This window comes from Talpa europaea (assembly GCF_964194135.1).
Source record: "Talpa europaea genome assembly, chromosome: 4".
NCBI lineage: Eukaryota > Metazoa > Chordata > Mammalia > Eulipotyphla > Talpidae > Talpa > Talpa europaea.
The window spans coordinates 106,894,849-106,920,433 of record NC_140070.1 but is presented as its reverse complement, the minus strand read 5'-3'; the positions used below and the strand labels follow the sequence as shown (position 1 = coordinate 106,920,433).

The 25,585-nt window shown below is 34.5% G+C and overlaps 1 protein-coding gene across 18 annotated transcripts in view; it reads left to right on the top strand.

The window, feature by feature from the left end:
* The window catches only part of DLG1 (discs large MAGUK scaffold protein 1), a gene marked incomplete at both ends in the record, with an annotated part of 194,164 nt that overhangs the window by 122,728 nt on the left and 45,851 nt on the right, over positions 1-25,585 (top strand). For all 18 annotated transcript variants that reach the window (XM_084232265.1, XM_084232264.1, XM_084232258.1 and 15 more), the window contains 3 exons: positions 904-1,048; positions 10,496-10,616; positions 14,592-14,748. In XM_084232265.1, coding sequence (XP_084088391.1) covers positions 904-1,048; positions 10,496-10,616; positions 14,592-14,748 — 423 coding nt within the window. The remainder of the gene's footprint in view (positions 1-903; positions 1,049-10,495; positions 10,617-14,591; positions 14,749-25,585) is intronic.

Genomic DNA, 25,585 nt, shown 5'->3' with positions numbered 1-25,585 from the left:
TTTTCTTTGTGTCCCATATGAGTGATATCATCCAGCATTTGTCTTTTTCCTTCTGACTTATTTCACTTAATACAATCTCCCTCCAATCTGATCCATGTTGTCACAAAGAGCAAGATTTTTACCTTTTTTTAATAGCTGCGTAGTAGTACCACATCTTAATTCACTATCTGTCATTGGACACTTAGGTTGCTTCCATAATTTGGCTATTGTAAATAGTGCTGCAATAAACAGGAGTATATATATCCCTTTGAATTAGTGTTTCTGCATTCTAAACATACATCATTTTATAGACTTTTTAAACAAATTGATAATATTCATTGTTGGCAAAAGTCTGAGTAGATGGGCACACTGATATTCAATGTTAGTGAGTACGTTCATCTAAAAGAGTAGTTTATGTGTCTAGGACTGGAATGGCTTAATAAATTATGATTATGATCACTCAGTGGGGTATTGTGCAATAGCTTTTTAAAATTAGGTACTTCTGTGTGTCCCAACCTGAGATGATCTCTAAGATACTTTATATTAAATATTCATCTGCAAACAAAAATGTTAATATAATCTTATTTTCTTAAAACAAACAAACAAACAAAAAAAACCACCAAAGCTTACCCACAGCATTCCTGAGTGCCTAAGAATGGAAAGGAGGCTTGGGCTTGGAGAGCAGGGGAACAGGGACTAGAATCTAGATTGGCTATTCCATTAAAATTCATAAACACCTTAACTTGCAATCATAAAAAACCTCTTAATACCATAGATAATAAAAATGGTTACCTTTTTTCCATATAACTTTTGTATTCTTTAAATCACTTTCACATTTTCTCTATCTTTTGGTGTAATTATTTATAACCAAAATGCAGAGAGCGAATGAAATATCTTAAATGTCTTCTGGGATTCTTTTTTTAGGTGAATAGTGTATGTTTAGAAGAAGTTACTCATGAAGAAGCGGTAACTGCCTTAAAGAACACGTCTGATTTTGTTTATTTGAAAGTGGCAAAACCCACAAGTATGTATATGAACGATGGCTATGCACCACCTGATATCACCAACTGTGAGTCTACTTAGATTTCTTATTTCCTTAGATGTGAGATATTTTAATAAAAGTTTCCCAATATGAAGTTTAAACATTACACAGTTATTTTTTAAAGGAACTATTGAACATTTTTACCAAATTCATAGTTAAAAAATTTTTAAGTCTGAATCTTCATAAGAAAACTGGGTGGCTTTTTTAAACTACTATTTTAGAGCATTAAGTACTTTTAACATTTATGTTAATGATTTTCAGACTTTCATGTAAATAACATTCACCATAGATATTTTCAAATAGCACATTTTTTTGTTATAATTATTTGGGGATAGAGAACTGATACTTTAATAAGCAAGTCTTTTTAACACACACACTGATTCTGACTTCTGTTTTATGAACTGCACTTTGAAAAACACTGTCTTAAAATATTTCTAAAACTTGGGCTTTTTTATACTGTCAACAGCAGAAGAGCAGATAGTATCTTTGTACGTCAAGTTGTAAGTGTATTGTCTAACTATATTTGTGTGCAGTACAGTCGTGTTGCATAGAATTTAATTGTGAAAGTACTTGGGTAATTTTCAGTTCCGTATTTGATTTTCAGGTTTTTTTAATGCACAAGCTGTGATGAGGTTTTTTTTTTTTAATTTATTTATTTATACATACAAGAACTGGGGTGCAGGCCAGAGATGTGAGGGGTGAGAGGATTTACTAGAGACAGAGTGGGGAGCAGAATAGGAATATGTACCGAAATACAATGCTGAGGGGAGCAGCGGGCAAGGCAGGAGAGGTCTGCTGTGCCATGTGGGTCATCTCCCTGGCCAAAGATCAAAGTTGCTGAACTCAACCCCTTGTGCCACCAGGGGGGCCCAGTGTGATGAGATTTAAATCTAATTTTAATGTGTTCTTATTGGTGAAATAATGAATTTTACTTGATTGGTACATTCATTGCTATTAGAAGCACCCATATATACTCTTTAATCTGCTTTCGCACATTTTCCTATATCTAGTTATAGGATTTTCAGATATTTGCCATTTCATAAGTGGCAATGTTTCCAGTTTTAAAATGATTCAATTTCATTACCCTCACTAATCATTGTAAGTTAAATACAAATAATATTTTGAAATACATATACTGTCCTTCAGTGATCTTTATTATGTATTCATTGATTCATTAATTACCCAGTATAACTGAATTATTTCCTTAATAATATTCAGCCCCTCTAATGAACTAAAGTGATGACATACTTCATTTGTCAAAGAAAAGAATTTTGCTACTTATTTAAAATCCTTACATATTCTTGGTCTTGTACATAAACTTATGACTTTATATAATTTTATTGTGATTAAAGATGCAAATTCATTAATAAACTGTTTTGTCCATCAATTCTTATTTATTATGCTGCCTCTCTGTTCAGGATAACTATGCACATTTGTGATACTTTTTCCACAAATTTAGAATTGGTGTCCTGGTGATCGTCAAGTATACAAATAGGTTATTTTTGCAAATATGTGGAACTTTAAAAATGTTATTTTTTTATTGCATTATCCCTTTACATATCTAATGCAATATTTTTAAAAATTGAGGAGCTAGTCCTAAAGAATAATGATTAAATAATGATTAGTTGTTTTCCCTATATGCATAAGTAGAATTTTCCATTCATTTTTTAAAATCTATTATTGAGGTAAATAGAACACAAAAAAGTTGAAGTTTACTAGTTCAGCTTCCTCAAAATGTTCTATTTCTGTGCCCCTCTTAGGCAAATACTGTTGGATACTTCTAGTCTGTATTTATACTAAATATATAATTCATAAATAATTTGTGAGGGTTTTTAAAAATTATTTCTTTAAAATGTTTTTACGAAATTTTGTTTAACCTATCAGCTCACCTGAAGCCCCCCCTTCCCATTAGACTATTCAGCCTACAGCCTGTCCTTTATGTTGATAGTCTTCTAGTGTCTTCCTCCTCATTTGGGGTTTGATCATTACTTATATTTTAGTGTCAGGTCCATTGCCCTTTTGCTGCTACTTCACAGTGTCATTTTTAGTCTTGTCCAAACAAAATCCACACTGATGATTCATTCAGCAGGCTGGCTTCTTTGTTTCTTTATCTCTGTCTAATTCTCCTGCCCTCCATTTCAGCTTACACTGTTTCCAAGATAATACTTCAGATCTTATTATCAGTACCTTTCCCATCTCTCAAATCTCTATGTAAATCTTCCCATACTCTGACTACATTCATTTCCTTTTACCCTATTTTAATAACAGTCCATCCTCATTTTGACCATTGTCATGTGACCCTATCCCTTGATTGCCCCCTGGTGTTTCCTCTTACCTATTTTTTTAGTTTAGCTTCCAGGTAGGTCATACAGTCACTTCCTTGCACATATCTTCTTACTCCTTTGACCCCTCCTTCTTCACTGACAAAATCTCAACCATGGTTCAGCCTGCTGTCTTCCTCCATTTCTGCTCCCTAAAAAGCAGAACATAACTGGAGATAAGGACAAAATTGTAGTTTTTATGACCATAAATGTCAAATGGTTATAAATACAGGTACAGATAATAACCAAATATGGTACCCAGGCATAAAGTGAATTTACTGCTGAAGGGAAACATCTTCGTTGTATCTGACAGAAAACATAGTTTCTGTGGTGACATTTAAATGTTCGTGTTTTTGCATTGAATGTCTTTTCCCTTTTAATTTACGTTTTTCTCAGCTGGAAAACCTTGTTAAACTTTGATTTGGCACTGATCTTCCCCATTTTTACTTCAAGCCCTTGTACTTGGTTCTGTCCCAAATCTTGGAGGACGTGGGTCATTAATCTTGATAATGACAATAAATAAGTTCCCTTGTTTTATAGTTTTCTGTAAAGTCTTTTACATAAGATTTTGTGATATAGGAAAAAACATTGTTTTATCTTATCAGTCTTTGGGGCTGTCATTTCTTTGATAAGGACTTTAATTTTTAGGTCCTGCCATGTGAGATACTATGCATTACACATGAGAGTGACTCCTCCAGAAGGGGCTCCTTAATTAAAGAAAGACATAGTATTTATGGCGGGCAGGGAAGAAATGTACATTTTCTGGCTGGAACAGTTGACTGCTGAATTTCTTGTCCAATTATTTTTTTGTTCTGCTCTCTGTGGTGTCCTGATCACCAAATTTCAGCATGGCACAGAATTCCAAGCAATTTTTTATCTAGTACTGGGTGTCCTGCAATTCAATTCAATTCTGATACTATTGCCTGAAGATAGCTTCAGATTTTACAGGTTAAGGGTTCTGCCCCCATCCTACCCTCTACTTCATATACTAGTTGCAAACCCAAGATTATTACCTGTGCTTCTGACTGACCAACTGCAGATTAGAGGTTCTTACAACCTCCTCCCTCTCAAATGCCAGTCATAAGTCAGGTTGTCACCTGTCCTTCTGAACAACCAACTGTGGATTGGAGGTTTCTAGACACCCTCCCCCCTTCCTTGGACTTAAGATGCCAGTCAGAAATCCAGGGTGTCATGTGGTACTTCTAACCAAATTGGTTATTTAAATCAGAGGTTCCTAAAACCCCTTCCTTGGGTTTTATTAATTTGTCAGAGCAGCTCACAGACCTTAGAGAAACATTTTACTTACTGGATTACCAGTTTACAAAAGGATAAGATAAAGGATACGGATGAATATCTGGATGGAAGACATGGATGGTGTAAGATATGAGGAAAAGACACAGAGCTTCCCTATTCTCTCCAGACACACCGGTCTCCCATCACCTCCACCTGTTTAACAACCCAGAACTTCTATGAAACCCTGTCCTTTTGAGTTTTTGTTGAGGCTCTGTTACACAGACACAAATAAGTAGATCATGGCCATTTGTATTTGAGTCAGTCTCTATGTCCTCTCCCCTCCCAGCATGTCAAAAGTAATGAGGGGGAATAAAAGTTCTCCAGGCAACCAACCCCATCCTTGGGTGCTTTCTAAAAGTCACCTCATTGAGGGGCCTCCCCGGTGGCGCAGCGGTTGAGCGCTGGGTTGTGAAGCTGCCCGCGGCCTCTGCAGCGCCGGTTCAATCCCCGGTTGCTCCCCGGCCTCCCGAAGAGGGTCCCACATGGCGCGCAGACCTCTCCTGCCACCCGCTGCTCCCCTCAGCAGTGTACTTCGCTTCTGCCTGCTCTGCTCCTCGCTCTGGCTCTGGTGAATTCTCTCACCCTCCCGCGCTTCTGACTGTACCCAGTGCATGTATAAACAAGCAAACAAACAAACAAACAAACAAATAAATAAATAAAAACATGCCTCTATTAAAAAAAAAAATTTAAAAAAAAAATAAAAGTCACCTCATTGAGATAACAAAAGAGACCTTTATCTTTCTCAAAACTTAAGAAATTCCAAAGATTTGGGGGAATTGTGGTCCAGGAATCATGGACAAAAACCAAATCATATTAGAAATATATTTTGGTCATGTGAAGGATCAAATGAAATGTTTTTTTATATATCATAATATTGCACATCTAAACTTGATAATACAGTAAAGGAATTAGATTATGAGTCAGAGTCAAGAGTCAGTAAGATTTAGATTATGTCAAATTATATTTAGTAATCTTGGACTCAGATAGTGTTAGCTTCCTATGGTGTTGTTCTTCAATATTGCATTGGCTATTCTAGGTCTTTTGCCTCTCCATATAAACTTTTGAATCACTTTAACAATATTCACATAATAACCTGCTGGTATTTTGATTGGAAATGTATTGAAGCTATAGAGCAAGTTGGAAAGAACTAATGCCATAACAATATTGAGCCTTCCTCTCCATGAACATGGAATATCTCTCCATATACTTAACTCTTATCTTGATATCTTTTATCAGAGTTTTGTAGTTTTCCTTGAGATATTCTACATTATTACATGTATACCTATGTATATTATCTTGGGGGCTTCTAATGTAAATGCTATTGGTTTTAAATTTCAAATTCTACTTGCTCATTGCAAGTATATAGGAAGGCACTTGGCTTTTATAAATTAACTGTGTATCCTAAAAAAAAAAAAAACCATATATCACTATATTTGGTTTTTAGTTCAGGGTATTTTTTTCTTGGTCTTCTTCAGACTTTCTACATGGACAATCATGATATTTGCAAATGGTGATGGTTTTATTTCTTTATCATCCATACATCTTTTATTTCCACTTCTTGTCTTATATTAACTAGGACATCCTTCACCTGTTCCATATTTATATGGTAAAACTAAAAGTGTCTCACCACTCAGTATGATGTTAATGATAGGATTTTGTTCATCTTTCTACATCAAGTTGAGAATATGCCCTTGTATTTCTAGTTTACTAAAATTTTTATCATAAATTGATACTGAGTAGGGCCTCCCTGGTGGCACAGCGATTGAGCGCTGGGCTGTGAAGCTGCCCGCAGCCTCTGCAGCACCGGTTCGATCCCCATCCGCCTGGCGAGGGTCCCACATGGCGTGCAGACCTCTCTTGCCGCCCGCTGCTCCCCTCAGCGGTGTACTTCAGTCTGCCTGCTCTGCTACCCGCTCTGGCTCTGGTGAATTCTCTCACCCTCCCGCACTTCTGACTGTACCCAGTGCTTATATAAATAAATAAATCTTTAAAAAAATAATTTGATACTGAGTATTGTCAACTACTTTTCCTGTACCTATTGATAGGATCATGAGACTTCTGTAGTCTGTTGACAAGATGAACCATATTAAATGACAAAATGAGTTATACTAATATTTTTATTTTTTTTATTTTTTACATGATTGTTCATTTTTGAACAATATTTGTTTCCCCCACCCTCTCAGGTGAAGTCCCCACATGCTAATTTTTTTATGTTGAACCAGTCTTTCATAACTGAGATAAATCTCAGATACTTGTGGTTTTTAATTTTCTTATTTGTTGTTGGATTTGATTTGTGGTATTTTATGAGGATTCTTCCATCTGTGTTAAGTGATAATGGTCTATAGCTTTTTCCTTGTAATTTCTTTGGTTTTGTCATTAGTATAATACGATATTCATAGAAGGAGTTTGGAAGTATTCCTGTGGCTTGTATCTGCTGGAAGAAATGATATGAAGACTTTGTGTAATTTCTTCCTTGAATGTTTGATAAAGTCTCTATTGAACCTGTTCCAACCTGGTGTTGTATGTTTTGGAAAGTTATCAGTTATTGACTAAATTTATTTAGTAGACTTTGGCCTACTCAGATTGTCTATTTCTTTTTTTTTTTGAGTTCTTGCAGGTTGTGTCTTTGAAGGAATTGCACCATTTCATTGAGGTTATCATACATAGAGTTGGTAATAGTTTTTTTTTAATGTTCTTTTAATGCCCATAAGATATGTAGTGATTGTCTCTTCTTTCATTTCTCATATTAGCAATTTCTGTCACCTCTCCTTGTTTTCTTAGACAGGCTAGATAGAGGGTTATCAATTTTATTGTACTTTGCAAAGAGCCAACTTTCGGTTTGATATTCTTTATTGATTTCCTTGTTTTAATTTCATTCATTTCTGCTTTAATTTTATTTCTTCTATTTGCTATTGTTTTTTTTTCTATTTTGAATTTAATTTGTTCTTTTCTAGTTTCATAAGATAGAAGCTAAGATGATGCATTTTAGATCTTTTCTAATATGTGTGCTAGTACTATAAATTTTCCTCTAAGCTCTACTTTAGCTGGATTCCACTAATCTTGTTAAGTTGTATTTTCATTTTGTTCAAAGCATTTTTTAACTTCTTAGGAGATTTCTTCTTTGACCCATATGTTATTTAACCACCACATATTTGAGGATTTTTCAGCATTCATTGAGTTACTGTCTTCTAGTTTAATTCCCTTATGGTCTGAGAGCAGGTATTATATGACTTCTGTTCTTTTAAAAATTTTAAGACATGTTTTATGGCACAGGATGTGGTCATTCTTGGTGAATGTCCCATGTCAACTTAAGAAGATATGTGTGTTCCGCTATTTTTGGATGAAGTAGTATATATAGCCATTACGTACAGTTGATTAATGATATTCAAGCTCAGCTATGTCCTTATGATTTTCTGCCCACTGTATCTCCATTTTCTTAAAGGGATGTGGATTCATCTATTTTCTCCTGTCAGTTTTTGCTTCCTGCAGTTTCATATTCTTTAGGTCGTTAAGTATGTGCATGTCAAAAATTGGGTTTGTCTTCTTGGAGAATTGACCTTTTTATCTTATAAAAATTTATAATAATTTTGCTTAATTTGGAATCTTCTTTGTCTGAAGTTAATGTAACTACTTCTGCTTTTGTTTGATTAGTATTAGTATGGGCTATCTTTTTTCATCCCTTTACTTTTTAATCTGTGTGTGTCTTTATATTTAAAGTGGGGATTTCCTTAGACAGATGATAGTTCATTTTTTTAATCTGCTTTGTGTTGTTATTGGTGCGTTTAGACCATTGGCATTCAAAGTGAATATTGATTTAAAAGGGTTAAGATCTATCGTGTTTCTTAGTTTTCTATTTGTTGTCCTTGATCTTTGTCCCTGTATTTGTCATCTATTCTTTTTCTGCCTTTAATGGTTTGAGTTATATGATACTGCTTTTCCCTCCTTCTTAGCCTATCAATTATAGTGCCCAAGAGTTTGCACTATTCATGTATTACTAATCCAAGTTCACTTTTAGTAACACTCTTCTGCTTTACCTGTAGTGTGAGTACCTTATAATAACCAAATAATCTTAATTCCTCCTTTTTGTATCATTACGGACATTCACAGTTTAATAATGCTGTCTTTATTTCAAAGTGTTATCTACTAATTCAATCAAGAAAAATAAATTTTTTATTTACTTTCATTTATTCCTTCTTTGATATTCTTCTTTCCTTTATGTAAAGCTGAGTTTCTGAACTATTTTGACATTTCAGAGAGCGTGTGCAGTGGAAACAAATTCCCTCAATTTTTGTTTGTCTAAGAAATTCTTCTCTTTTGAAGGACAGATAGTTTCACAGGGAGCACGGTTAGTTCTTTTCTCTCAACACTAAATATTCCACTGTTTTTTGAGTATTTGATGGTGGTATTTGAGAAGTCAGATGTAATTCTTTGCACCATTGTCATTAAAGGGCTTTTTTTTTCTGAGGCTCTGACTTTCAGATTTTTTCTCCTTTTTTAAAAAATTATTTTTTTTATTTTGTAAAATTAATTATTTTTAATTTGAAAAAATATGCCTAGGTGAATTTTCTCGTCAGTTATCCTGCTTTGTTCTCTCTGAACTTCGTAGAAAAATAGTTTGGTGTCTGACATTAATTTGAAGAAATTCTCAGTAGTTACTCTTTTGTATCTTTCTTCTACATCTTTTTCTTCTTCTTCTTTTGTATTCCCTCAAGGCACATGTTATGCCCTTAGTTGTCCCCACAGCTCCTCAATATTCATTTTTTCAGCCTTTTTCCCCCATTATTTTCTTTTTACTTTTCACTTTTACAGGTTGCTATTCAGATAGCCTCAAGTTAAGTGATTCTGTCCTCAGCCATATGCTACAGATAATTAGCCCATTAAAGGCATTGTTCATTTCTGTCAATGTGTTTTTGATCTCTAGCATTTATTTTTTTCCTTACTTAGAATTTCCATCTCTCTGCTTCCATTATCCATCTGTTACAGTGTCTACTTCATGCATTAGCACCATTAACATATTGGTCGTTGTTTTAAATTCCTCGTCTAATAATTCCAGTATTGCTGTCATGTCTGAATCTGGTTCTGATGCTTGTTCTGTCTTCTCAAACTGTATTTTTGCCTTTCATTAAGTCTTGTAATTTTTTCTTGATAGGCAGGCATAATATCCTGTTAAAAAGAGCTGCTATAATACGCCTTCAGTAAGCTGTTCTGGGAGGGAAAATATTCCATAGTCTTGTGGTTAAGTCTCAGTCTTTTTGGTGAGCTTGTGCTTCTGAACTTTGAACTTTACAGTGCTTCTCAGTATTTCTCACTCTAAGAAGAGCTGTTGACTTTTCAGTTTGTACAGCTTTTTAGTTGTTAGAACAAGGTATTGACTTCTAAGCTCCTTATATGCCAGACTGGAAGCCAATTCAGTTTATCTTAAAACTTTTTTGAGCATATTCTGTTTGTACCTATTTTTAAGCACAAACTTGAGTATATATACTTTTTAAGACTAGTAATCTGCACATAACTTCTCAGAAAAGTTAAAGTTATTCTACTTCAGATTTACTTTAGTCTTTTCTGTGACAATCTTGGTAAGGGTGCTTCCTGAATTTTATTTGCAAATCAGTTAATGTAGAACTCATTTTGGCTGTATTTTCTTAGATGAAACCAAGTAAAATAAATTTGTTTTACTGAGATGAATAACTAAACTAGTTTTTATTTGGAAACTTGATCTTATTTCTTACCTGATATTTTTTTTTTACCAAATTCTATAAATAAGTGAATATGATTAGCTAATCTTAAAATTAATGATTCAAATGTGATAGTGAATGACTTGTTTCATTTGTTTCAAGTAGTTTTTGCTTTCTTTATTTTGAAGCTTCTTCTCAGCATGTTGATAACCATGTTAGCTCATCTTCCTACTTGGGCCAGACACCAGCATCACCAGGCAGATATTCGCCTGTTTCAAAAACAATGCTTGCAGATGATGAAATTACAAGGTAAGGCAGTAAAAACATTCATCTTCTTACATAAAGTCAACTATTAGATGTAGTTATAATCAGCCAAATAACATAGCCACAGATTTTAGGGCTTCAAAATTTTTATTGGCAAGTGGTGAACTTAATTTTTTTCATTGGAGGGTTCATTGAAATGTAAAAAATATTTTATATTCCAAGTAAATCTCTGCTTTTTTTTTTTTTTTTTACTATAGCCATTTATTTATTTATTTATTTATTTATTTATTTATTTATTTTTAGGATTGGCAATTGTAAAAGCTAAGTTAAGAATCTACTGACTTTTCATGTATTTCTTATAAATACCAGAAACATTATGGTAATTATTTGATTCATGTTGAGAATTCAACAAATGGTCTTTTCTTTGTTATGTATCGTTGTTATCCTGACACCTAAAATTTGCTTTCATCTGACATTAACTAACTGCATTGAAGTTTGTAGATTTTCTTTTTATTTCCAAAGAATTCTTAACTAGGTCAGAAAAAATAAATTAAAAAATATGTTAGCTCTTTTTAAATTACTCAATACATAGGAATGAAAAACACTGTTATGTTTGTACAGTTTGCTTTATAATTTGTACAATTATTTCATATTAACTACAGCATATATTAAATGTATGCCTGTTAATGTTTTTATTAATTGCATTATTATTAGTGGGGTTTTATTTTAATCTTCATAATTACAATTGTTCTTTGTCAGACTCCTGACTCTACGCAATGATCTCTTTTAGGTCAGATGTGAATGTATGTCTTTATCCTATTCTTCAAAAGTTAGCAATGTTGAAAATTTAATAGGTGCTAAGTAATTGTGTTTAGAATGACTAATCAGAAAATTGGTTTTCTGATGCCAATATGCAAGTCTATTTATCTTTAGATTATGCTCCTATATTGATCCGTTATGGCTGTTTTATTGTTGTTTTCTAATAGTGCTATTTATAGAAGTAATCAGGGGAAAATAGCTAATGATTTTATCTAGTCTTTAAAGTCAGCACACTTTTCAAAATAAAAAATGTTACATTAGCATCTTGATCACCATCTTTTTTCACCCTATCTCTTGTCTAGAATATTCTAATTAGACTTTGAGTTTTCGTTTGTTTTTGTAGAACTTGGGTGTAGGCCATGGTGGGGGCAGGAGGTGAGAGGATTTACCAGGGACAGAGAGGGGAGCAGAACAGGCAGATTTACTGAAATACACTGCTAAGGGGAGCAGTGGGCAAGACAGGAGAGGTCTGCTGCGCCATATGTGCCTTAGCTCCCTGGCCAGGCATGGAACTCAGCCCATAGAGATGATAGCTCTGAGACTTAACCCCAATGCCATCTGAGAGGCCCTGTAATTATACTTTGATAGGCCTCCCTGTTTTCAATACTTTTCTGTGACAATCAGGTGGTTGGTTACCTGAGCTGTCTTCCTAAATTGGTGTGTTTTGTCACTCCCTTTTAATAATTACACTACTTCGCCCAAATAATAAAGTAGAAAAATCTTTCTTCTCACATTAGATCTTCTCCACAATTTGATCCCACGCAATTTGCAGAGGTTATGTCACATTACCAATATAAAAAGTTAATTAAAAATATATAAATATAAAAAGTTAATTAAAAAAATCCATACATACAGGAAGTTGATGGTTTTAAAGTTCATTTTTTCACAACTTTTATTGATTGATTTACATACCATATAATAGATCCATTTAAGTGGTTTAACATACAGCTGAAGTTTTCAGTATATTTCATTAATTTTGATAATTGAGATAAAAAATATATAACATAAAATTTGCTATTTAGCCATTTTCAAAAATGTGATTCAATGATGGTAATTGCATTCACAGTACAATCATCACTACATCCCCAAATCTTTCACCTCTTCAGACAGACTCTAACCATTAAGCATTATCTACCCATTTCCCTGTCCTCTTAGCTTTTGGTAACCTCTAATCTACTTTTTGTTTCTATAATTTTGTTTATTCTAGATTATTCATGTAAGTGGAAACCTTATTTCTTGACAGTATAATGTTTTCAAGATATAACCTTGTCATAGCATGTATCAGAACCTCATTCCTTTTTATGGTTGAGTAATTATCCTTTATATGTATAGATATGTTTACCCATTCATCTGTTTATGGACATTTGGGTCATTTCTGCCTTTTAGGTATTTGTAAATAACGCTGTGGTTAACATTGGCGTGCAAGTATCTTCTTGGATCCCTGCTTTCAATTCCTTTGGATATATATACTCAGGGGTGGAATTGCTGTTTTGTATAACAGCAGCATCATTTTACATTCCCACCATCAATATATGAGGGTTACTTTTTCTCCACATCTTCACCAACACTTGTTTTTTCTTTTCTATCTTGTTTTATAGTCATAGTAGGTGTGATGTACCTCATTGTGATTTTAATGCATTTCCCTAATGACTAGTGATGTTGAGCATCTTTCCAAGTGCTTATGTTATTTGAAAGTCAGATTGTATTTCCTTCTGGAACTACTTTGGGTTTTAGCAGAGTATTTTTAAATTAAGTATTATTTTCTAATGTAAAATTATAATTAATAAATTTGTTTCAAAGCATAGTGGAAATCTAAGCCATAGCCCATCATCTAGCAAGTAAATAAACCTCATCAACATAATAAAACCTGCCTTGTATCCCTGATCCTATCCTACTTCTCCTACATTGCCATGCTAAGTAATCTTCTCCTGAATTTTGTGTTACTCCCTTTTTTCTCTTAGATATGGGTTTCTGTATATATTTCCTAACAGTGCAGTCTTTAGTTTTGCTGTTTTGATAAGATATAATTTTATTGAACTGAAATGTCTAAATAATGATGAATGTCTATGTATGACTAGAAAACACCATTTCCAGTCTTCAGCAGACAAGTATGTAAAATTAATTCCACATTATACACAAGTATCTCAAACTCATTTTTTAAAAAGTGTTTACTTTGTTTATCCTTTTGTTACCAATAGCTTTCTACATTGTCTACATTGTTTGAGAAAAATCAGATAAATTTTTAAAATGATTACCAAATATGCTATATTCTGATCTCAAATGATAGTCTGTGTTTTAGCATATCTCACATAATCTGATGCTGGCACTTTTGTGGTCTTATCAGAAGTGTGAATAGTTTCCATGCAACTATATATAACTGGCAAGAAAAGTGAAGCATTATTAATGGTAAGATGTATACAGATTTCAGAGATTTTAGATGGGATGCGTGCAAAAAGGTATATCTTAGAATGGATGAAAAATGGTGAGAAAAAGAGGACATAAGAAATAATGATATTTAATTATTTCATATAAAAAATCTGGAGATGGGAATTTCCACCATTGATGTAGCAATCCAAGGTCCATGGTACCTTTAGGATTTACTTGGTCAACTTCGTATGTCCAAACTATTAATGGGATTTTATGTTTATTCTTTTGTGTGGGGTGATTTTCAGTAGAAGAGGACAAATATGCTTTTATATGGGTACAAAATGTGCTTTATTATTGTTAGGGTCCAGGGCCATACCTCACCTTAACAAGGGGGAAAGGAATTGCAATGACTGGCTTAGATTAGTAATGATTCATCCTTTTGGGAACTGGAAAAATGGCTGCCTTCTCTAAGATGAAAAGATTATTGCCATCTACATCTAGGAAGCAGGGGATAATGATTGCTTCATAGAAAATAAAGTATGTACCATGTCAACTTTTAGTGAGAATTTATATTTCTTGAGTAGACTATCATTTTTTAAATTTCTACATAACTTTTTCCCACTTGTTTCAGTTTCATGTTTGTTTTTAACATGGATTTTTAGTTTTTGCATAAAATTACCAATAAGTTTCTTCCTAACTTTCAGGCTTAGAAAGAATGGTTTTACCCTATAGTTTTGAAAGCCCTTTCAAATTCCATCTAGCTTTCTTTATAGTTTCATAGAATGTCAAGTACTACATAAAATTTCTAAGATTATGAATTTTTTTCATTTTTAGGGAACCTAGGAAAGTTGTCCTTCATCGTGGCTCAACAGGCCTTGGTTTCAACATTGTAGGAGGTGAAGATGGAGAAGGAATATTTATTTCCTTTATCTTGGCCGGAGGACCTGCTGATCTTAGTGGAGAGCTTCGAAAAGGAGATCGTATTATATCGGTAGGATATGTTAATCAAAATAATGTTCTGTTTTAACTATGACCTATTTTTAAAATTTTACTTTTTATATCCTGCAGTCATAGGAAACTGTAAAATTGTAGTTTTGGGGCCTCCCCGGTGGCGCAGCGGTTGAGCGCTGGGTTGAGAACCTGCCTGCGGCCTCTGCGGCGCCGGTTCGATCCACGGCTGCTCCCCGGCCACCGGAGGAGGGTCCCACATGGCGCGCAGACCTCTCCTGCCGCCCGCTGCTCCCCTCAGCGGTGTACTTCGGTCCTTCTGCCTGCTCTGCTCCCCGCTCTGGCTCTGGTGAATTCTCTCACCCTCCCGTGCTTCTGGCTGTACCCAGTGCCTGTGTAAACAAAACAAACAAACAAACAAATAAACAAATAAACATGCCTCTATAAAATAAAAAAAAAATTGTAGTTTTGTCAGAAATTATTCTATGATAAATTTTCTTTAGGTATTTGACTCATGTAAAGGGTCAGTGTGTATTTCTGTTTGTTGACTGCATGGTTCTCCATATGTCTAGTAACTTAACTTTGTTACATGTGTAGCTGAAATCTTCTTTATAATTTAATCTGTTGCTTGCTTGATCTATTATTAAAAGAAATTTTTTAAGTTGTTCAAATATGATGGTGGGTTTAATAGTTTATCCTTGCAGCACTTTTTTTCCTTTGAAACTGTTATTAGATGCATTAAGTTTAGAATCAAATCATTCCTTCCTCGTGAGTTACAGTTACTCATTATGTAATAATTCTCTTTATAATAATAGTTTCTATCTTAAAAATTATATTTGCTGATACTAATGTAGCTATTCTGACTTTTTTCTTTATATCTGTCTCTTCTTTTTACTTTTATTTTGTATTTTATGGTCATTACTCATATGATGATAGATTAAAATCCATCAGCAGTTCTCCTGTTCTCCCTAATGACACAAAGAATTTGGGAATTTTAATTCTAATTTTCTTCTTTCTATTTCATTCTTATATCCCCTAAACCTAGTAATTTTTATTTTTGTTTTTTTTCCACAGTTAACGCATCTGTGCTATTATTTTGTTGTTGTTGTTCATCCCCCTCTTCTTGTATCTCACTTCTTTTTTCTGTTCCCTCTGGGCCACTAACAGCATTTGAATTGGACTTGTTACATAGGACTGCCTTTTCACTATTCATTTAATACTAAGCCCCATACATGCATGGGAGTTCTTTTATGTTATACAGTATTACATGGCTACTTTATTAAAATATATTGTTCAAATGCTGTAATTATTACCATAATTCTAGCTGATTTTAAATTATTTTGTCTACTTTTGATATACTTCATTTCAATTGATTAAAGATAAAATTATTGCCATATTTTCAAATAAACTCTCAGGCATTATTTCAGCTTGTTCTTTGGTGCCCAATTAGTGAAGTGTCATTGATTATCTACTTTCTTTCTAAGGAAGATTGGTATTGCTTTGAGTCTTTCTGCATTTAAACTTTTTATGTACCTTTCAAATTTGTACCTTTCAAATCACAGAAATAGTCTAAGATTTCAGTAGAGATGACACAAAACTTTAAAAGGATCTACACAGTTTATAACATCATTAACAAAAGCCCTTCTGTAGGCAGTCAGTAGCTGGTTCTAGTTAGAATTTTGTCTCCAACTGTACTGATAGACTAAGACGTCTTTTTTCCCCTAACCACCTTCCCTTATATCCTCTTGTCCCTTTCTCTCCCCTTCCTTCAACCTCTTTGAGAGGTCCACTGCTTTTTTAAAGTGTTTTTTGATGCCCACTCCTTTTTTAAAGTGTTCTTATGTTCTCAAGTTGTGTTCTATATAATTGTCCAGTATTTGTTTTAATAGATCTGACTGACTTACTTTACTGCACATCATTCTATACAGTTCCTCCATTTTGTTGAAAATGACTACCTTTCATGCATTCTTGTGTCTATACTGTCTATTCTGTGTTATAGATATACCACCTCTTCTTGATCCAGTTATCCATCATTGGACTTTTAGGCTGTTTCCATGTCCTACCTGTTGTAAATAATGCTGTGATAAACATGGAGCATATGGGTTTTGTGTTGATGGTTTCATATTCTTTAGATATATGCCCAAGAATGGGATTGCTGGGTCATACATTATTTCCACTTTTAGTTTTTTTAAGGTAAATCCAGGTTGCTTTCCATAATGGTTGCACCAGTTTACATTTCTACCCTCAGTGTAATAGGGTTTCTCTTTCTCCATATCTTATCCAACATTTACTGTTGGAGATCTTTTTAGTATGTACCATTCTCGTGGGCATGAGATGATGTCTTGTTGCAGTTTTAAACAGTATCTCTGATTCAGAAACATGTTATTAATTATTATTATATCTTCTTGGTGAGTAGTTCCCTTGTGTCCATCTTTGTCCCTGATTAACTTTTTTAGTTGATTTACTATATGAGTTATTAACATGTATGACCTTACTTCAGCCTGTTATTTTGAATTTGCTTTTATCTTTTGGATTTAAATGAGTCTCTTGTAAGCAAAGTATTAATGACTAGAATTTTTTCATCCACATTTTTAGCCTATGTCTTTTTATATATGAATTCAGACCACTCACTTTAGGGTGACTATGGATATGAACTGTTTATTTTCAGTCATTTTGGTTTTGATTTTTGATTCTTTTATTTTTCTGTCATTTCTTTTTCCCTTTGTTCCTCTCTTCTCCTTCTGGATAACTTTAGTTAGTATTTCTATCAATTTCCTTGCTTCTTCATTTGCGGGTGTCTATTTTAGATTTTCAGTTAATAGTTAACCATGAGGGGTTTATTTGAATTCCTGCTTTAGGTCCTTCCTGAGCTGGTGTCTGCTCTCTGACATTTAACTGTACTGGTTTTACCCATTTCTTCTTCTCCCTTAGTATTTGGTATTGTTAATGCATAATATTCTTGCTCTTGGTATTGATGTTAAATTACTCTTGTCATTTTGCTAAGGAGTTTATGCTTCAGTTTTTCTTTTTTTGTGGAAAAACTCCTTTATATTACTTGAAGAGTGGGTCTGGTGGTGGCAAACTCCATTAGCTTCTGTTTGTCTGATAAAACCTTTATTTACTCCTTCATACATACTTGATAATTTGCAGGATAGAGAATTCTTGACTGACAGTTCTTATCTTACAGGATTGAGAGTATTTTCTTCCACTCTTCTTGCTTGCAGAGTGTCTGGACTGAAATCGGGGAAAATCCTGGTTTGGAAACTCTTATAGGTTGTTTATTTTTCTCTTGCTTCCTGCAAAAAAAAAAAAATTTATCTGTAATTTTTGATAGTTTGGCCATATTGTGTCTGGGTATAGGTCTTTTTGCTTCTAAGAATTTAGGTGTTCTCTCTGCTTGCTGGACTTCCATTTTTAATTTGGAAAGTTCTCATTTTTTTTTTTAATAGGTTTTCTATTCCTGTTTCTTTTTTTTTTCCCTTTCTGGGAGCACAATCATTTATAGGTTTCGTCTTCTCATTGACTCTGATATTTTTCATAGAGTATGCTCATTTTTTCTTTGTCTTGACACTCTTTCTTCTAAATGTTTGTTTATTTGAGTTTTCTATAGCTGGAATTCTTCTGCCATTCTGATTCTTTTTAAAGCACTGTTTGTCTGCATTTCATTCAGAATCTTTGTGATCTTTTTTTTATAATCAGTCTCTGTAGTGAAGAACTTTCTGTTCCTGGATCGCCTTTCTGAGATCTTGCCTATCTGCTTTTAGTGGCCTTCCAGTATCTCATTTAATATTTTTTATTTTTTATTTTTTTTATTTTTAATTTTTTTTTAATTTTATAGAGGCATGTTTATTTATTTATTTGTTTGTTTGTTTGTTTTGTTTATACATGCACTGGGTACAGTCAGAAGCGCGGGAGGGGGAGAGAATTCACCAGAGCCAGAGCGGGGAGCAGAGCAGGCAGAAGGACCGAAGTACACTGCTGAGGGGAGCAGCGGGCGGCAGGAGAGGTCTGCGCGCCATGTGGGACCCTCCTCCGGTGGCTGGGGAGCAGCCGGGGATCGAACCGGCGCTGCAGAGGCTGCGGGCAGCTTCGCAACCCAGCGCTCAACCGCTGCGCCACCAGGGAGGCCCTCATTTAATATTTTTTAATGTTGTTGTTTTGAAGTCATTGTTAGATAGTGTCTCTATTTCTGTATCCTTTATACTTGTCCCAGGACTTCTGTCCTTGTCATTTTGCTTTTCCATTTGTATTGATATGTTGCTTGCTTCCTAAGCATGTATATTGTCTCATTTATTGCTATATATGTGTGTGAATGTTGGGGTGCTGGAGATTTGTCTTTGTCCTTTTCTTAGTTTATCTACAGTGTGATGTGGAAGACAGAGGGGGATGTAGTCTTTCAATATTCAATCTTGGTTTGAGGAGTAACATTAGTCACCTCTACCTCTTGTTTTATTCCACAGTAAGCTGTATTCTGTGCTTAGATTATCTTCACTTCCCTCCCTACCTCCTTGTTCTTTTCTTCCTGGAATTGTGATCTATAAATCTTGGACCTCCCAGTGGGCAATATCTAGATCTCTAGGCTTCACACCATGGGACTAATTTGCACTTGGCTCAAAAGTGGCACTGTGTATGTGTGTGTATATATGTATATATAGATGTATATACAGATAAGGATAGATAGACAGACAGAGTGTGCACGTATGAGTCCATTTAACACTTCCTGCCCATAATGGCCATCAGTGCTCCACCTTTGTCTCAGCTGCCACTTCTGCAGGGCTGGGAAGTGTACAAACCATTGGTTTGCCTTCTGGAAAGAATTGTGATTTCACTCTAAATTCCTCCTTTCTGATATAGGGCTATTTATGGAGTCTGGCCTGGCTCCACCTGGCTTTTATTTGAACTCCTCTGGAGTGAAGGAGAGGGATCCTTCAGTGGGCATGCCTCCCCAGTTGCAGAGCTCCCAGATTCCCAGATTCCCAGATCAGAATCTGCTGAGCTCCCACTGCCCTAGATTGGGCCCAGGCCCACTCTTGTGTCAAAACTTTGTGATTTTCTGGATTTCTCTCAGTGGAGCTTAGAAAGTCAACCCCCAGCCCTGACATGTTCCCCCTCACCTCCTCCTTTCCTTTCCCAACGGCAGCCGCTAACCTTAGTTCTTGAACTTCCTGATGATGTCCTGGAACTGTCTAGCTAGTTCAAAGCATCTGGATTTCTAGGAGCATATGTCTGTGTTTTTTTCCTGCTTGTTTTCAAAGGATAGGATAATTCCAGCCTCTTTGTTCTGCAATGTTGTATACAAACTCACTTTAACAACAGTGTTTGTAGCAGTCTTGGAAATGACTTGGAAATGACTCAATCCAGACTTGGAAATGACTCAAATGTCCATCACAGTCAATGATTAAATAAGTTGTGCAATATATGCTATTCAGCAGTAAATAGCAATGAACTGCTGAAATCCAAACAACATAATATAGTGCTATAATACATAATATTGAATAAAACAAAGCTAGGAACTACAAAAATACATACTATGTGATTCTAGTTATATGATAGTCATTAACATGCCACACAAATTTGTATTGATAGAAGTGATAAAGTGATTGCTGGTGATTGGACTGCGTATAAAGAGGCATATAATTTTCTGGGTTTGTTGATGGGAAAAATTCTATATTTTGGTTGAGGTTATGATTTAGTGAGTATGTATGGTTGTTGAAAAAAATCCTTCCAATTAAACTATTCAAACTTTTAAATTTTATTTCTTTAAAATCACTGTTTGAATTTCTTAAAAAGTTATACTGTAGTAAGGACAAATTAGTGGCAGGGATGCATTTTTTAAAAAATATGATGTTGAACAAATTAGATAGTTACTTTGAAGAATAAAATTAGCTTATAACTTCACTTCACACCTCATGTCACAATAAATTTTCAGTTGGTTTATAGTTAAGTGTGAAAAACTCAGTGCAAAAATAGATGATTCTTAAATTGTTCATCTGGGGATCACTTTATTTGGGTCACTATACACTGCTAGAGTATATTAGACTGACCTCTGCAATCTGGTTCACCCATAACTTAATGAGGTTAAGCATTGAAAGCTGTGTCCAGAAGCACTTATAGTCTCAATTTTAAAACTAAGTGCCAGACAATCCAGGCCAGTTGTTTACCATGATATTAATGTAAGTTAAATACAATCTTATAATTTGGCAGTGTACATTAATAGCATGAAAACATGTAATGCTTACTGAGCTTCTCCAGTTAAATACTCTGAGAGCAGTAGGAAAACCCTTAGAAGCAAGAGAAAATAAATTTAAAATTATGCAAAACTAAAATAAAACCATGGAACAAGCTTATTAAGTACCTCAAGGCAAAAAGACACTCCTTTATTGATGTTCTTAATGATTACTTTATTACTGAGAAACATATAAATAAGTTACTGGGAAAACAAGAAAATAAATAATAGGTTTTATAAAATGTTCCCTTTGATATATTTAATTTTGTTGAAGAAAGAAGGTTTTGAAATCAAGATCTAGTGCATATATAAAAAAACCACACATTTTTCACTGTGTTATGAATGCATTATTACTGTTATTTCCAGTGATGCCAAGCAGAACAGAAAATATATTTGGTATCCACTGAAGCTTGGAATCAAAAGTGACCCCAAGACTGCAACAGAAATTCTTTTATTCATAAATGCAATGAGAAAAGTGACATTGTCAGAATTAACTTTTTAGGAACTCTGGAAATTAATCACAGACCTGGAACAATTTCAAAAGTCTATTTGTGAAAAAATGGCTTAATCTCCATAAAAGTTTTATGGAGTTCTAACTTGCCTAAGTGCCATCATTTGCTCTCCAGTACCACATTACCCGCAAAAGGATAACCTTCATTTACAGTGACAACCAGTAGCCTAACAGCTGCTAGGTGTTCTATGTGAGTAGAACTTACAAAGCCTCTTTTTCAGAGAACTGTCATTATCTGAGCTGTCTGGTGATTCTGATGTATTAGGATGTAGGAAGATACATGCATGCCCAGGACTGTTGCACACTTTGGAAAGGCCTGGAAAAACCCTAAACTTTGACCTCTGGCTGACAAAGAGGCTCTGTGCATGCAAGAAGTGAAATTTAAGACAGAGTTTCCATTGCCTAGCTGAGTGTTAAAGGCATTACCTAACATGCACACAGAGCCTTTCAGGAAGGAATTCAGATATTTAAGGAAATCTCTGTCCATTTACTTACTGACTTACCAACTAACCAGGCATATACTTCAGTAGAACACAAGATAAAAATAGAAAATTTATAAAAATTGTAAGTCATCAAACAACAACTCTAACAAACAGCAACGACAATAAGTCCTGGGAAGGGGCAAGAATCTGATTTCCAGAGTTGCTGTGATTATAGTATATATTGTTTAGTTTTCAACAAAAAGTTGAGACATGCAGAAGCATAAGAAGATATGGTCTGTGCACGCGCGCAAACACACACAATGCAATTGGTAGAAGATGCCCCTAGTGAAGCCTAATATTGGGCTTAATAGACAAAGACTTCAAGTTGGACAGTGTAGATATGTCCAATGTACTCAAGGAAATCATGTCTTAAGAATGAAAGGAAAGCATAAGAACAGTATTTTATCAAGTATATAATATCAGTAGAGATTTCTATTATAAAAGCCCAAATATAGGGAAATGAAAACAATTCTCTAGATAAGCTCAACAAGTTTGAACTGACAGAAGGGTCAGCAAACTTGAATATGCATCTGATGAGTTTATCCAGAATGAATAACAGTAAAAAGAAAGAATAAAGAAAAATTTCACAAGCCTCAGAAACCTATGGGATACCATTAAGTGCACCAACATGCCTAATGAAATCTCAGAATCACAGGAAACAACACAGAGAGAATATTTGACTAAATAATGGCCAGAAACTTCTCATAGTTGATAAAACATTTCACACATCTGAGTTCAGTGAACTTTGCATAAAATAAGCATTTTGAATATATTCATACCATAGACACATCATAATCAAGCATTCAAAAAGCAAAGAACCTTGAATGAGGAAGAGAAATCGCTTATTATGTACAGGGGATCCTCAGTAAGATTAACTGTAGAGGTCAGAAAGCAATAGGATGTCATACTCAAAATTCAGAAAGGAGAAAAACTATCAATCCAAGATTTTATATCCAGCCAAACTGGCCTTCAGAAATGAAGTACAAAGTAGTGCATTCCAGGTAAACAGAAGCTGATAGAGTTCGACTCTAGTAAACCTGCCCTACGAGAAATACTGCCTGAAAAGAAATGCTAAAATTAAAAAAAAAAAATTTCTTCAGACTAAAATGAAAGGACACAGAGAGTAACCCAAATCCATATAAATAAATTAAAGTACATTGGTGAAGGTTACTATATAGGTGAATATTAATCAGTGTTAATGTATTTTTTATTTGTAACATCTTTCCCATTTATGTTGATCGGCACACATTGTATATAGAAGTAAATTTGTATGACAAATTGTACCACAAGAGTAGTAGAAAACACAATTATGTAGGAGTAGTGAAATTAAGTTGGCCCTTTGCCTTTAGTAACATGATGAAATGTTAATTATAATCCAGTGAAACCTCTAAGAAAATAACTCAAAATATATTGTAAAAGAAATGGCAAGAAAATTAAAATGGTATGCCAGAAAATCTCTATTGAACAAAAGCAATAGTAATGGAGGAACAGAAGAACAAAAAAGATATAGGTCTAAAGCAAACAAATAGCAAAATGGATGACATAAATCTTGGCTTTTCAGTAGTTAAATGTAAGTGGATCAATTGCTTCAATAAAAGGCAGGTGTTGGCACGGTAGATTTAAAAACAAGATCCAACTATATGTACTGTCTACTAGAGACACACTTAGCGTAAAAAAACACAGCAGATTACTTTCAACAAAGATTGAAATTAGGGGCCTCCCTGGTGGTGCAAGGGCTTAAGACTCAGCATTTAGATCCCCGGCCAGGAAGGTGACCCACATGGCGCAGCATACCTCTCCTATCTCTCCCACTGCTCCCCTCAGCAGTGTATTTCAGTCAGCCTGCCTGTTCTGTTCCCCACTCTTTCTCTGGTGAATCCTCTCACCCTGCACCTCTGGTGTGTACCCCAGTTCTTGTATGCATAGGTAAATAAATCTTCAAAAAAAAAAAAAAGATTGAAAGTAAAAGGTTGGAAAAAATACAATACACAAGAACTAACCAGGAAACACCTAGAGTGGCTATACTGATGTCAGACAAAGTATCCTAAAACAAAAGCTGTTACTAAAGGAAAAGGACATGTTATATATTGTATAGATTATATGTGGTGTATCATACAGTTTTATAAATTATATAATTGTTGATAAATTCCTAGAAAGGCTTAAACTTGAAATTGACTCAAGAGAAAGAATATATAAATTAGCATCACAATTGTGGATATTGAAATGGTAATCAAAACTTCCCACAGAGCAAACAGCCTAAGACTAAATGCCCTTAATGGTGCAATCTTCCATACATTTAAAGAATTAGCACCAGTCTTAGCACCACTTCTACAGGGCCAATATTACTATTATATCAAACCAGAAAAAGCTTTAGAAAAGACAACTATAAGCCAATATATAATATTTCTTATGAATATGGATATAAAATTCCTCAACAAAATAGCAAACTAGATATACCACCATAAAAAATATATACCATAACCAAGTGAAATTATCCAAGGGTACATGGTTGTTTTGGTCTAGGAAGACCAATCAAAGTAAAGATACCATGTTAATGAAGGAGATAAGCTAGACAATTGTCTTAAGAGACATAGTGTTAAAAAAAAAAAAACCCTCGCTTGTTCACAACTATACCTTTTCATCCAAAAACACTGAACAAATTATTATAGTAATAGAACAGAATGTCTTCAGCCTGATAAATGATGTGTATGACAAAATGATAGCTAATATCACATGCAATGATGAAATGCTGAAAGCTTTCCCTCAAAGATCAGGAATAAGACAGACATTAAGGATGTCAGCACTCTTTGCCACTTTTATTCAGCATCGTACTAGAGTTCCTAGCCAGGATAGTTAGACAAGAAAAAGAAGGGTAAGGCTACTAGATTAAAAATAAAGAAGGAAAGCTATTTCTATTTGCAGATGCCATGATCTTGAATATAGGAAATACAGCAAAAACTACTAGAGCTAATCAGCCAGTTCAGCAAGGTTACAGATCACTATACAAGAATTAGTTGTATTTCTCTATGCCAGCATTACAACCTGAAAGTAAAATTAATAAAGCAATTCCATTTACAGTAGTATAAAAAAGAATAAAATAGTGCCTCCCTGGTGGCGCAAGCAGTGTAGCGCTGCACTGTGAAGCTGTCTGCAGCTTCTACAGCGCGGGTTTGATCCCGGCTGGCCGGCAAGAATCCCACATGGCGCAGCAGACGTCTCCTGGCTCGCCCACTGCTCCCCTCAGCAGTGTGTTTCAGTCAGTCTGTCTGTTCTGTTCCCCACTCTATCTCTGGTGAATCCTATCACCCTCCCACACATCTGGCCTGTACCCCTTTCTTGTATGAATAAAAAAAAAAAAAAAAAAAAGAATATCCCAACCATTGCTGTATGCTATTCGTTACTGGTTATTAGTGGGGGAAAAAGCTTAAATATGTAAAGTTCATTGCATTCAAATACAATGCTCCTATCAATACTCTATTCTGTGTCTCCTAGTGGAAAAGGTTCAAACTCTTAAAAATAGTGTATCTTGCAGCAAATACTATGGCAAAAATTAAGTTGCCTATTCTTGTTGAGTGAAATTGGTTTCCTCAGTAATTGATTTACCCAAGGAAGGGTCCTGAGTTCAAAAAATGACTCTAGATTTGTTATAGGACAGGGAGAG